The 15,149-nt window shown below is 48.2% G+C and overlaps 1 protein-coding gene across 1 annotated transcript in view; it reads right to left on the bottom strand.

The window, feature by feature from the left end:
• Positions 1-14,014, bottom strand: part of LOC149365665 (glucose-6-phosphate exchanger SLC37A4-like) — a 36,443-nt gene extending 22,429 nt beyond the window's left edge. The window contains exons 1-7 of the mRNA XM_089545130.1: positions 13,808-14,014; positions 9,442-9,677; positions 7,744-7,879; positions 6,517-6,651; positions 5,082-5,273; positions 3,304-3,401; positions 512-622 (exon numbers count right to left, since the gene is read on the bottom strand). Coding sequence (XP_089401256.1) covers positions 512-622; positions 3,304-3,401; positions 5,082-5,273; positions 6,517-6,651; positions 7,744-7,879; positions 9,442-9,677; positions 13,808-13,943 — 1,044 coding nt within the window. The 5' untranslated portion in view covers positions 13,944-14,014. The remainder of the gene's footprint in view (positions 1-511; positions 623-3,303; positions 3,402-5,081; positions 5,274-6,516; positions 6,652-7,743; positions 7,880-9,441; positions 9,678-13,807) is intronic.
• Between the last annotated feature and the right edge of the window lie 1,135 nt (positions 14,015-15,149).

The raw sequence follows: 15,149 nt of genomic DNA, 5'->3' as shown, positions 1-15,149 counted from the left end.
AAACTTTCTTAGATCTTTGGTGGGGGAGGGGGAATAAGTGCTCCGAAAGAAAAGCCGTGCGTCCCGAAGACTTTTCACCAAGGCTGAGAGTCGTGATAGCAAAGTCAGTGGCGCCATCCCCGCAGAACCACGTGATTATCTGCTGACAAACGAATATGGAGCAGTCACAAGTCACCCCCCAGCTAATGAAAACGCCCTGTTTCGAGTTATGCAATACACGTGAACCGCTTGGCCTCGCGAAGTGGATTCCCTCTACCCTTCAAAAGGGGAGGGGGTCGCGGGACGTGGCTGTGAGGGCCGTAATCAGCCACGTGCCCCTTGTAAAACAACACGTTGATATCGTCACAGCTCGTATGTTAAACTACTGCCCGTCAACGGCGTATCATTATGTCATAATAAACCTGGGAAACCTCCCTGGCCCTCCTACCGCTGTCAAACGGTGCTTGACTTCAACGTACAGCTTCAGTAGCTTGCGGAATGAAACGCAAGACGGCACTGCGCGAGCACCTACCTCCGACGAGTGCTCCGTGATGCTGTAGCCAAAGACGTGGAAGGCCACGGTTGCTCCTGAAACTAGCACCACCGACACGGGAACCCGGGGACTCGCTCCGCTGGTGTCCCCCTGCGTTGGTTCATTCATTCATTCATTCATTCATTCATTCATTCATTCATTCATTCATTCATTCATTCATTCATTCATTCATTTGATCCCGGCCGCGGCGGCTGGAATTTCTTTGGAGGAGAGATTCTAGAGGCCCGTGTACTGTGCGATGTCAGTGGTCGACCCCAGGTGGTCGAAATTTGCGGAGCCCTCCACTACGGCGTCTCTCATAGCCTTAGTCGCTTTGGGACGTTAAACCCCATAAACCAACCAACCAACCAGCCGAAGAAAAGAACTGTAGCGCAACCGAGACGTACGCAACAGAGGACCACACAGGACTAGCGCTAAGTCCTGTGTGGTCCTCTCTTGTGTACGCTAAGTCCTGTGTGGTCCTCTGTTGTGTACGTCTTGGTTGCGCTACAGTTCTTTTCTTACAACATGCACCATCTAGCCCAACAAAACGTTCTTCTAAATTAATTAATTCGTTCATTCATTTGCTATGCACAGGTCCGTAGAAGCGGGGTGGGGGAAAGGAGTGAACATCTCAGACCCGCGTGCAAAAGTCGAGGCTGATTCCTACGCAAGAGCACATAAGCAGAAACCCTGTCGCGCGTGTGGATAAGCTTCGACTATCTAGCTGCGAACAAGAGCTAGCGTCACTACCCCCTCTCCCCTAAAATAAACCGTCTGCTCAAGCAGTTGAAGTGAAGCGCCCAGCACAAGCGAAGAGCCTCTACCTCCCCCCCTCCCCCCCCCCCCCCCCCCCTAAAAGCACCATCCACCAGAGGCCTCCCCACCCCACCTCCCTAGCTAGGGGGCTCTACCAACATCCGACCACCTTCACACTCCAGATAAAAGCCTCAGCTTAGAGTAAAAGCATCAAACTAATTATATAGGGTAAGTCCAACTCTTTTCGCAGAACAGATCTATTCGTATCAGAAGCCTGATCGTCCCACATTTTTTTTTTTTTTTTGAGGAAAGGAAATGGAGCAGTATCTGTTTTCACTTATCTTGGTGGACACCTGAACCGCGCCGTGAGGGAAGGGATAAAGGAGGGAGTGAGAGAAGAAAGAGAGAGGTACCATAGTGGAGGTGGATTTTTAACGTGCACTGACATCGCACAGGACACGGGCGCCTTTTGCGTTTCGCCTCCATCGAAACGCTGCCGCCGCGGTCTTGTTCGAAACCGGATACTCAGATTCAGTAGCCGAGCGCCTGAGCCACCGCGGCGGGTTCCACATGTTTTATTCCAGGTTGCGTAAACCTGAAATAAAACATGTTTTATTTCAGGTTTATGTGCTTTCGAGTAGCCTATTATTACTCCATTTCTGCCTTCGGTACTTGTTTGCTATGGCCAGCCACGAGCCGTGTTACTGTGTCAACCCTTGCCACATTAGGTGCTATAAGCATGGTCAGACACGGTTTTCAGTGGTTTAACTTTATTGCATGACTTGACCTGGTTGTTGGTTGATCAAAGAGCAGAGCTTACCATAAGAATCGTGGTTTGGTTTGGTTTGGTTTATGGGGTTTAAGGTCCCAAAGCGACTAAGGCTATGAGAGACGCCGTAGTGGAGGGCTCCGGAAATTTCGACCACCTGGGGTTCTTTAACGTGCACTGACATCGTTATATCTCCCCTTACGGTGTGGTTCGCCAAAGTGTGACAGTCACTGCGCCATTTTCTTACTTCAGAAACGAAACCAAACAAGTGGGCCGCTGGCGTTTTAGAGACCTCAACCTCGCTTTCATGTACGTAGCGTTGGTATGCACGTGCTTTCGCTTAATATTCCGTGCATAGCAGTGTTAAACCGCCAGCTATTTTTTACTATCTCATAAGGTGAACGGCGAGTCACGTGGTTCAGCACAACTGTGAGATGAGCGTTGAATCATATTGTTCAACGCAGTTGCGCTTGACGGTCATTCTCCAGAGCGGCATGACTTTGTCTTTCATTGAGGATAACAGTGCGGAAGAACTCAATGGTATATCCCCACCAAGTGAGCTGTCACAGCGCAACCCCTTGATATCCGATGTCAGTCCTTAAAGCACGCAAAAGTGCAATCCCTTTTAGCAAAATATTCAATTTCAGTTCTAGAGAATGCCGTCCAGAACAACAGCTGCAGTTCTACTTTAGTGACCGCACCATGTTTTAATTCAGTGAGGCTTTTTTTTTTAGATGAGAGCCCAACGAATACGCAAATGGAGGCTAATGAAAGGAATTGAAAGTAATGATATGAAGGAAAAAAAAACTGGTTGTTTTTTGGGGGGGTTTTTGAGGAAAGGAAATGGTGCAGCGTCTGTCTCACATATCTAGGTGGACACCTGAACCGCGCCATAAGGGAAAGGAGGAAGGTGGGAGTGAAAGAAGGAAGAGAGAAAGAGGTGCCGTAATGAAGGTCTCCGGAATAATTTCGACCACATGGGGATCTTTAACGCGCACTGACATCGCACAGCACACGGGCGCCTTTTCCGTTTCGCCTCCATTGAAACGCGGCTGCCGCGGTCGGGTTCGAACCCGGGTACTCCGGCTCGGTAGACGAGCGCCTTGATTCATGATGAGTGAACAGCGCAACAAAGGCGGGACAAAGACAAGACAAGCTGTTCACCCACCACGACTGCTTACCAACTCGCCCAAATCTCAGCTTTACTCAACGTGAGCGCCTTAACCACTGAGCCATCGCGGCGGGTAAAGTCAAGACGACCAACCTTGCTTGTGTGCCAGACTATAAGCCAGTCCGTTATGTAGCCGGCTACGATGCCCCCCAGGAATCCACCGCATTCGATGCAGCTCATGAAGGCACTGGCTGCGAGCGCGAAAAAGGAGGTTTAGTTCATTTTTATTTATTTCACAGTATTGCTGGCAAGACTTGGCTCAGACAGACGAGGCATGCACCCAAAGGCTCATAAAACAATAACATCACAAGTGTTACATAAGAAAAGAGACATGTAGATGAAGGCATAACAGCAAAGAAAAAAAAAACCCTCATAGGGACAACTAATTCCATTGCGTGTTGGCAATGAGATACGATTAGATGCCTTTACCGGTAGTAACATTGCTTCCGGTCTGACTACGTCCCTATCCAGCCAATAGAAATGCACCCATCTGATGACGTCACTTCCTTCCAGCCAGCAGCGAATTTAGCTTCCGACAGCATATTTTGCTCCTGATGAGGCTTATAATGCTATCGTGTTAATAACGTGACTAAAAAGAACATTTAATGGCGATTACATCCGTGGTAACGCGGATTGTCAGTAATGAGGGCACGAGGCTGTTGCATTTGACCTCCGCATAGTCAATGATTACTAGTTTCCGTATTCGATTCCAGACTGCGAAGGCTACTGCGGATGAGAGAGTGAAAGGACGTTTATTGATCCACATTCTCGAGTCATCAGCGCTGCGGTGGAAGAGATATATAGATGGTCAGTTAAGAGGAGAACGGCTGAGAGACTTAGCCGGATACAACTCACAAAGAAAACGGCAAATATCCCTCTAAGATGTTCCAAGCAGAGTCCTCGACCGACTGTCAAGACGTCGGGGTAAACCGCTTTGCACCTGCTAGTGTGGCGTCGCCAGCGGCTAGCAGTCTCTCGACCTGAAGGGCACTGAAGACAACGGCACAAGAAAGATAACACCACTAGTGCAGCTCGCTAGCAGGTGCAATACGACTGTCTGCGACGTCGTGCCAATAGGTCGAAGGTCCCTGCGATTGGCTGGAGGGACTTCTTGGAGAATCATACGCCCTTTACTTCTTGAGTTGTATGCAACTGCAACCTTCCCAACCTGGGAGTTGCCTCACTGCTAGCTGGACTGCCATCTACTACCAATAAAGGGTTACAGTTCAGTTCAAGTTTATTATTACACAGAAAAAATATATAAAGTTCACGGTGAATGAGGCATCTGGATCCTTAGCCAGTGGCTAGTTTCGGATCCATTACAGACATGTTATAAATCTATGCAGTTGAACAACGCTGAACATACAAAGCATATAATTAATATAATGCACTAAAAATAATCAATTCAACAGTAAGGGGAGGTGTATTGTTTTGATAGCATGTACGTTTTTAGAGCAGGTGGAATGTTCGAGATGGACTTAATGCTGAATGGGATGATATTCCAAACTTTAGCGCTGACAAATGCTATGCTTCTACGTCCGTATACATTGTGTGTTGTAGGTAAATTGAGGTTATTGTTGTCAGCGTGTCTAGTGTGACTTGAAGGAAGCTTCAGAATGGAAGAATTGCACGGTATATCCGCTTTTATAATAGTGCTCACCAAGAGCGCTGTTTTGTAATCGCGAATTATACGAAATCGCATGATGTTGAGGTCTCTGAAGAGTGGATCTGCTGATGATGAGTGCCAAGGTGCAGTCAAGGATCGAAGCATAATTTCTTCAGCACTGATGGTATTTTTATGTGTTAGCTGTGCACGTTTGTTCCCAAGATGACTGCAACCACCCACAGATGGTTGAAAACCGTACACGTACCGGCAAACTGCGACTGTTTGAGGTCCTCGATGAGGTAAAGCTGTCCCCAGTCGACGGCCCCCGTGCGTGCGAAGAACATGGTCAGGTACGCGGCCGACAGGAGCCATATGAACGGGCTGCCCAGCAGGTTCACGGTGCTCGCTGCCTCCTCCTCTGCTCCCTGCCAACTGCCTGGAGTCCCTAGTGTGGCCTCTGGGCAGAAGGAGCAGTTGGGCAAAATAAAAGGGAAGATTGGACCACAACACAACTGCGCCTAGTCTTTGTCGCTCGCTGCCTACTACCAGCCAGGGCTCCCTAAGAGGCTCCCTACATAAGCGCCGGGGAAAGGTGGTGGGGAGGGGGCGAGGGGGGGGGAGATTGTTGACGGTGAATATGTATAAAACGATTTACGGCTTACGGGGGTTTAACGTCCCAAAGCAACTAAGGCTATGAGGGACGCCGTAGTGAAGGGCTCCGGAAATTTCGACCACGTGGGGTTCTTTAACGTGCACTGACATCGCACAGTACACGGGCCTCTAGAATTTCGCCTCCATAGAAATTCGGCCACCGCGGCCGGGATCGAACCCGCGTCTTTCGGGTCAGCAGCCGAGCGCCGAAACCACTGAGCCACCGCGGCGGGGCATGTATAAAACGAGTTACAGAAATTAAGCAAACATAATCAAAAGAAAAAAATGAAAAATTATGAAACTTAAGTACGCAAGCAAGTGGAAGCACAACATCTGTGAAATATACACACGCGAAATGACTGGGTACGCGGAAAGGACAGCAAAAGTAAGAAAAATACGCATGTAACAGTAACGAGTAAACGCGTTCAGCCCTTGTCGAATCCTGTCGATGCTTTGTAGCGGACACTTCAGGAAGCTTCCAGTGGTGGATTGTTCGTCTCAGATATATTTTCTGCTGTCAGTAAGGACCCTAGTAACGTACAGCCCAGTATGAGTTATGGCATACACTCCGTTAAATGCGCTATGCTCACGAAGGTGTGGCCGAAACGCTGTCGTGGAACTACGTTCGAACAAGTTCCCGTAAGTACCGCATATCATTTAGGGATGTGAATGAATACACAAATAACGTTTAACTCTTTAACCACCTAATTGCTTCCTGAAAAACATACCAAAATCGCCAAACTGTTTTGGCAATTTTGGCGAGAATTACTGCTGTCAGGCTACGCTAAAGAGCGAAAGGCGTTTTTCAGACAACTACCGCCCTCTAGTGTTGAAAATTGTAACCAACGGAATTGCCGACCATAACTCGTCTATGGCGGTGCGAGCAGAGCAACATCAGGCTGGACGAGTGTGACTCGTCATTGGCGATATTGGTGTAATCACTCATGACGAATGCAGCTCGGGGTTCGTGGTTAAAAGGTTAACGGAGATTCCATTATCAAGTGGCTATATTCTTCAAAAAATCGTGATGCAAAAGCAACTTATGTCACCTTTTCCAGGAGGCGAGTCGACTTCCCGATGACTCGGACTGCGTTGCGGGCTTTCGCTCACGCTCAGGCCAACATCGGCAGGCTTGTTGACGATTGTGAACACAGATAGGCAACCCATGAGCATGCACAGTACGCCTGCAGGAACGGCACACAATAACAGCTAGGAGGTAAGTGAAGCAGGTGAAGTGGGCAGTCGTCCCCGAGCTGCCATTCCAGCGAGGCGTCAGTGAATTATGTTCGGTCCACTTCTTTACCCTATCGGTAGCCTATCGATACATGCCAACTTCAGTTTGGTCGTCAGTGTCCGTTTAAAGCATGTTTAAAGTAAGCATGACAAGAGTGGCCCCGAACATGATCCCCAGAGGGAGCCACTGGCGGTGTCTTGAGTAACCTGCATACTTTTTGAACCAGTTATTGTCATCCTGATGGGAACGGTAAAAAAGGAAGCGTGAATGTGTTTTGCCCGCTTTGCCCTTCATTCATCTGTTGCTGTTCTCCAGTTCCTAAGGCACTCATTTATCTCTGTGTACGGTTTATCCCCAAATGGTGATCACTTGAAGGTTTCCTCATGTTGATATTAAGACGACTTGTGATCGTTCAAAATCTTATTAGGGCAAACGGAATCACACGCTGTAAATGGCAAAGCAGAAGCCGCCGACCGAAAGTTATTAATTTAGAACAGAAGTGTGTAACTCCATGCACAGCGTCGCTATTTGGATGTAGAACGCAGTACAGTGCACGGGAACGTGGCATAAAATATAAAGAAGCAAAAATCACTTCAGGCGTGCAGTACGACGTTTATGCTCCCTACGTTTTTACAAATAACACCTCATCACCACTGCTGCCTAGTACTATGTCAGTGACTGACAGTACAATTCATGACTAACTCCAGTGTGATGTCACAGTGTGATGTCACAGAACTCGTGAACTTAAACAAGATCCACTACGAACAAAGATTAGGATCAGAGAATCTGTAAGGTATTCGGGTATTTTTAAATCTAATTACTTTATGGCTGTGCCGTTGCTATGATTTCACGGACAAAACAATTACTTCAGTGTCAGTGCCCCCCTAAAAACGACGAAATGAGCCTGACATAAATTTTTACTGCCAGCAATCAAGGTGGTGTCTGTTCAGGTGTCACAGAAAGCGGAGGACCGTCCGATGGGTCGAAAGGTACGCGATAGCGCAGCAAAAAGATAGGCAGCGCAGTAAATGCATGCCGTTACCAGTGGCAATGACACTTGCTCGCCAGCTGTAGGTGAGCATCAGGTACGACGACAGGAATGGAGCTATGCTCAAGGAAATGTTGGATGATGCCGAGAGCACGCCGTACAATGTCCCGAACTGGGCTTGTAGAAACCACTGGAAGACAGAAAAAAGAAGTATAATATAAAGTGGTTACATTACTGCATGGTATGTGAGATTTGTAAGTGTCGCTGAACCTTAAATGAAATATTTCAGTGTAAGCGCGTTGTACGGAATGTCATATAGACGTCATGATTGTGGTCCACGGATAGCTCATGACGAGCTTTCCTGGCGATCAGCAACTAGCGTCATCTGCTGGCGGCCAGTAGCGAACACCTCGTAACTCAGTGGGGATAGTTGGATATTTTAAAGTTTTAATTTTGAGCCGCAGCGGTGGCTCAGTGGTTATGGCACTCGGCTGCTGATCCGAATCACGCGGGCTCGATCCCGGCCGCGGCGGTCCGATTTCGGTGGAGGCGAAATTCTAGAGGCCCGTGTACTGTGCCATCTCAGTGCACGTTGAAAAACCCCAAGTGGTCGCAATTTTCGGAGCCCTTCACTACGGCGTCTCTCATAGCCTCAGTCGCTGTGGGACGTTAAACCCCCTTAAACCAAACCAAACCAAACAAAATTTTAATTTTGAGATAATTAGAGTCTCAAGAGATTTTGCGCGAACACGATGATTGCTATGGTCCACTCTTCTTCACCACTGCAAAATCTAATTTAAAAAATTGCCTCTTGCGCTCGCACCAACTGTTTCTGACAGCCATGAACATCAGTGGGATATGTAACGAAGACTGCGAACTCCCAGGGTGATTTTTAATGTCCAGCGCCAAGCGGCACGGGCTGTCAGCCATGCGAACCACAAGCGTTTGTCCAGGTTTCCTGGGTCTGTTAAACAGTGCACAGCGGCGCAGGCTGCGGTAAGCACCCGCATAAACCCGCATTTGTGCGCCCTAGTCCTAGTCTCCAATATGACTCGAGTGCAACTCCCCTGTGATTAAGCTCACAGTTAATTCGAAAGTATGCAGATGTATAGGTTAAATGTCTTCTTTGGGATTTGTTTGGCGTATAGTTTTTCAGCAGCGGTCATGGACCGTTCAAAGTTTCGTTATCCGACTCGAGTGCAACTCCCCTGTTTGGCGTATAGTTTTTCAGCAGCGGTCATGGACCGTTCTAAGTTTTGTTATCCGAACGGGCTTGCATGCATTCATCAGTGCTACGGGAGGGCAACGGTATGGACCGCTTATAAGCAAACAGTGAATGGCTGTGATGGCTGTGATGAACAACGAAACAAATCAAACAGAACATCTCAAGCGTCCGGCTATATGATAGAATAACTGGCTAATTGACCACAGCGTGGCGTGCAGTGGAAAGGAAAATGATAAGGGCAACATTAAGACACAGAAAGACAGTTTCTCGAACTGTAGACAAGCCCGTGCTAAAGTGATGTATTAGTGGACACAAAGAGGAGGAGACGGGCATGGGGTAGGGCACGTCACGGGGAAGACAAGGGAGCGATAGTCTTTTATGGAAACAGAGTGGATCCTAAGAAAGGCAAACGCTGTTAGGGGCACCGCGGGGGGTCAGGTAGACGGATACTCTTAGGCACAGGACAGAGCGAATTGGAGGTCGACTTAACCAGGACCGATGATGATGGCGATGATGATGTTACTGACCTGCTGCAGTACCTTGATGAGGGAGGGCCATCCGCAGCCCTGCGAGCATCCGTTGAGGAACCAGAGCGCAGCGAACGGGTAGGCCGACACGGACGAGGCAGCGAGCACGAAGGTGAAGCCGGCAGAGAAAAGTAGACCGGCGGCGAACATGAGTCGAGAGCTGAGGCTGTCCGAGAGCACGCCGCACAGGAACTTGCTGCCGGCGTACGCCAGGTTCTGGCTGCTCAGGATCATGCCTGCGCGCCGTTAGAATTGCTCGGAGAAGCTCTGGAGCCCGAACTATACACGACAGGGCTGCGCTGACGCTGCTGCAGTTCCTCTCTTCTAATTAAGCTAGTACTCTCAATTACTGAAGAGCATTAAACCTGCTGTCAAGATTGTTTTTTGAGAGTTAACCGCCGCGGTAGCTCAATGGTTAGGGCGCTCGTCTACTGAGGCCGCGTTTCGATAGAGGCGAAACGCAAGAGGCGTCCGAGTGCTGTGCGATGTCAGTGCACGTTAAAGATCCCTTGTTGGTCGAAATCATTCCGGAGCCCTCCACTACAGCACCACTTCCTTCCTTTCTTCTCTCAGTTCCTTCTTTATCCCTTCCCTTACGGCGCGGTTCAGGTGTCCACCGAGATATGTGAGACAGATACTGCGCTATTTCCTTTCCCAAGAACCAATTTTCGTTTTAGTTACTGAGTTATTGATTTTGTTGCTGGCCTACAGTGATTGTGCTCCGATGATTATTCTCTGCATTGTTGCAGGTACTATCAGTTTCACCGTGTTTTTTTTATTGACGCGCTAACGTTAAGGGTATACCGTTCTGCAGAAAATCCGGCATAGTATCAGCGCCGGCGTTGTGAGCGAAAGGAGGAGCAACCTAGGTGGGTCCCCTAGGTCACGTGATTTTGTGGCGTCGTCACAACCTGCCCATCGGATTAGGAGCAATCTGACCACCGTGGCAGGTGGCAGTTATATAAATGATTTGTCGCGAGAAGTTGTTCGAGAAAAGCAACCTGAGTCGCACAATCCCCACTGGTGGCAGCACCTGCCATCGCAGGGCAATGGCGCATCGCTTACCGCTGCACCACTGCGCTAGGAGTGGTATGAAGACTTCTAGGCATCTATCAATATCAATCAGTAAAAAAGACCAATTCCGCACATATGGACGTAACCCATAACCGCTATCGCGTCTTACCATTAAGACGGAGCTCAAGTTACCCCTCCAATTTTGCTGCAGGGGTAAAACCTAGCGTCTGCAAATACAGTAATTAAATAGATCTCCGGAGATTCTGCCAACACCGTGTAGAGAGGCTGGTGACCTATGAAAACAGACTGTGAAAAATCAGAAAACTGGGGTTTGCAAAGCATGCCAATGTCGTTAGCATGAACGCAAAAACGTAGGAAGAAAGATTTCGAGGTACATGCGCGTCGTTAACGCGGTATGTTCTCCATCCTTCAAAGCAGAGTCTAAAGAGAGTCTGTTGATTGTCAGTGAATTGACACCAAATAACTGTTGCACGTGCTATATTTACTCGCATAATAGTCGCACTGTTTTTCCCATGAAAAATCTGAGTATCTTGGGGGTGCGTTCAATACACAGGGGTAAAACATCTAGAAAAAAAAATGAAGCCATAAGAACTGAACAAAAAGTAGGATGGTGCAATAATTACTTCATGCGATACGACTCGCATTCCAAATGAAACAAAACCACTGTTCAGCACGATTCTCTTGCTCTAGAGCATAGCTCGCTCAGCGGATCATAATTATAACCAAACAGATCCCAGCCAGCCTTCTCTAGCACAACACACATCATTCAGCGTGAAACACGACATCAGACAGTTGGTTGTTTTATTATGGTTTACAGGGGTTTAACGTCCCAAAGCAACTCAGGCTATGAGGGACGCCGTAGTGAAGGGCTCCGGAAATTTCGACCACCTGGGGTTCTTTAACGTGCACTGACATCGCAGAGTAAACGGGCCTCTGGAATTTCGCCTCCATCGACATTCGACCGCCGCGGCCGGGATCGAACCCGCGTTTTTCGGGTCAGTAGCCGAGCGCCGTAACCACTCAGCGGCGGCTTTCAGAAAGTTGGTACTATCCTTAAACGAGAAAGTATTTATGACCATGCGTTGGTTTTTGTTAGTTTTTTGTTAACATTCTGTTCCGCTGTTTATCCTGTACGGTGAGGTACAGTAGTCTTGACATTTGAGAGATGGTGCTATTGCATAGTTGTTTCGGCGTTCAAACAAGGGTGCCAGCTAGCATTCAATATCGCTATCGGCACACTGTCTCCAAAAGAAGCGGGTGCGTCTCTTACGCGAAGGGGAAAAATGTACTCTTTGAGAGCCGAAGTAGGAAATGCGTTCATTGTATACGAGTAAGTACGGTATACGGCAGCCAAAATATGAGCAGTTTCCCTGACATGCAATACGCTAACTACCTGTCATATGAGGACGAGCCGTCGACCGGAAATGTACAGGTTGCGGCAGTATGAAAGGGAACACGGCAGCACGTGGCCTCGGCACGTCACGAAGCGCTGCTGCCGGCAAGAGCAGGCGAGAATGGGTGGCTCGCACCAGGCGCATGCGCGAAAAGGGAGCCGGCCGTGCTTGCTGCGCATGCGCCTTTGCTGCCGATTCTCGCCGGGTCTCGGCGGTAGCGCTTGGAGAAGCGCAGAGGCCGCGCGCTCCCGTGTTTCCTTTCATACTGCCGCAACCTGTACTGCTACATACAGGCTTCATTAAATCTGATTTGGTTTATTAGGGTTTAACGTCCCAAAGCGACTAAGGCTATGAGGCACGCCGTAGTGAAGGGCTCCGGAAATTTCGACCACTTGGGGTTCTTTAACCTGCACTGACATCGCACAGTACACGGGCCTCTAGAATTTCGCCTCCATAGAAAACATTTACAAGCATCTTTATTGAAAGCGTTTGGAGAAAGCGTTTCCCTAAATGTATTCATTGTATTAATTGCAAATGTATTCATTAAATGTATTCATTGGACTTCATTCGCATGACCCGCTCGGCTACTGAGCCGTAGTACCCGGGAGTGCCCAGAATGTCCGGGTTCGAACCCTACCGCGGTGACCGCGTTTCGATGGAGGCGAAACGCAAAAGGTGCCCGTGAGCTGTGCAAGTTGAAGATCTCCAAGTGGTCGAAATTATTCCAAGCCCGCCTCGGTGGCTCAGTGGTTATGGAGCTCGGCTGCTGACCCGAAAGACGAGGGTTCCATCCCGGCCGCGGCGGTAGAATTTCGATGGAGGCGACGTTCTAGAGACCCATGTATTCTGCGATGTCAGCGCACATTAAAGAACCCCAGGTGGTCGACATTTCCGGAGCCCTTCACTACGGTGTCTCTCGTAGCCTGGGTCGCTTTGAGACGTTACACCCCCTAAACCGAACCGAAATTACTCCGGAGCCCTCCGCTGCAGCACTTTTTTTTTCTCTTTTTTTCTCCTTCTTTCACTTTCACCTTCCTTCCCTCACAGCGCGGTTGAGGATTACATCGAGAAGTAAGGCATTTAACGCACCATTTCCCTTCCATAAAAAAGTACTAATTTATTAATCATTTCGCTAAAAAAAAATTGGCGTCGTCGAAATTTTTCTGCGCAAAAATCTCTTCTGCGGCGGTGGGAGTCGACACTCACCGCTCTCTTCTCATATCCGTTTATAAATTAATCATGCCTGGGCGTAAATTAAGTGTTCCAGGAAGCTGATGCCCGAATTTCGCGACGCCAGCGTCAGTCTTGGTGCTAGGTTAAGTGACATTCATTATGCGTTCACTTGCAGGCGACGCAGCGCGGTAATACGCATCTTCTATCTCTGAGGCGAAATGCTTTGTTTTTTTTTTTGTTTTTACTAGAGAAGTACTTCTAGCTGGGCGTGCTGGCGCACATGCGCGTTTTGGTTTGGTTTATGGGGTTTAACGTCCCATAGCGCTCAGGCTAGACGCCGTAGTAAAGGGCTCCGGAAATTTCGACCACCTGGGCCGCGGCCGGGACCGAACCCGCGTATTTCGGGTCAGTAGCCGAGCACCATAACCACTGAGCCACCACGGCGGGGCACATGCGCGTTTTCGTCAGACGTTTTCTTCCTAGATCGCTATGTTGCACTGAGCAGTGGTCTCACGTTTCAAACGCAGTTTGGTTTGGTTTAGTTTGGTTTATGGGGTTTAACGTCCCAAAGCGACTAAGGCTATGAGAGACGCCGTAGTGGATGGCTCCGGAAATTTCGACCACCTGGGGTTCTTTAACGTGCACTGACACTGCACAGTACACGGGCAGTGCGTCTTCTCATTCATCAGAGTAGCATCCTACGTCCTTGCGTGCTGCTACATGTATATATTCGTTAGCAGTAATAAGGAAACAGAAGAGAGTACCGGCTTCATCTCTGCGAAGTCCACTGGCGGTGAGTGCAGGCAATACAAAAGCGACACTCTTGCGGTTATAACCGTAGAAGGCGTAGCCGAAGAACAACGTTGCGAATATCATCTTCTGGTACCCCTTCAGCTCCATACTGCCATTTGCAATGCTAGGTGGCCTGGTACCGCAGGCAATAAATGGGGACAAAATACTTGCTCGGTGGCTTAGCCTTCCCGCTGTTAAGATGCGTTCGACTGTGCACACGTGTACACTAGGCGCTCGCGCTTGTTGTATGGTGATGATGGTGAAGATAGCAGAGTTAGTGGCGATGCAGATGCAATCATATAGTTTTGATAAACTGGGCGCCGAAGTTAGATTTTTGCAAGCTATGAACGCGCAGTATGAAGCCTAAATTTATTAAACATGTATAGAAAAAGATGTCAGGTCGGACGCAAAGGTGCGCTATTTTTGTTTTCTTCCCAGACAACACCAAATGTCCTGAGGACGTCCTCAAATGGTCAAAACGTCCTCATCCCGAACAGGACATTCTGAGTACTTTTTGAGTGCATCATGGCAAAATGTCCTCGTGAGGATGTCCTCAGTTTGTACTTTGCGGAACGACTCGAGGACGAAAATTTCTCAAATGTCCTACAAACGTCCTATCTCAGGACAATATTGTGGCATTGAACTGAGATGAAACCAGCTTTATCTCTCGCACTCGGCTTTCATTTCGTAAAAACTTCAGGTTTATTAAAAGATACTTGTGTACTATAGAGAAGTAATGTAGGAAACCATTCTGACTAAAAATATTGTGTGCCTTCAGGAGATATCTTAAGTTATTTTAGTTTGCAAACCTGGTCACATGTACTGCATGCTTCTGATGGGGTTGGAGTGTGCAAATTTTTGGGCAATTTGTTGGATTGGGTATTCCACTGAGGCGACAGAGTTCAACTCCTGTGAGAGTTATATAGTCATTGCTGTAGGAAAATATTGCATGTAGAATAAGCTGTAACTGTCAACAAATATGGTGAACGAACCAGTTACTTGTTGAGTATGCGAAACTTTTGCAAAATTTGTTTGCTAAAATACAAGACAAAAGAAACACGAACAAAGCAGTTTCACAACCGCTGTGCACACTGCCTACAATAATTAAGAAACCAATGACCCACATTCCCTGGGCTACATCATCGTCTGATGTCCTGAAAACAGACTGAGAATGTCCTCCAGAGGAAATCTGAGGATGTCCTGAGGACATACTGAGGCCGGACAACAGGACTAAATGAGGACCTTTTGAGGATTAGAAGAGGACGTCCTCAGGATAACAAAATGTCCTCAAAAATTAATCCTCAGGACGTCCTG

The sequence above is a fragment of the Amblyomma mixtum genome, chromosome 1, assembly GCF_055824585.1.
Source record: "Amblyomma mixtum isolate Tamu chromosome 1, ASM5582458v1, whole genome shotgun sequence".
NCBI classification, from domain to species: domain Eukaryota; kingdom Metazoa; phylum Arthropoda; class Arachnida; order Ixodida; family Ixodidae; genus Amblyomma; species Amblyomma mixtum.
This window is presented reverse-complemented; position numbering and strand designations above follow the sequence as displayed.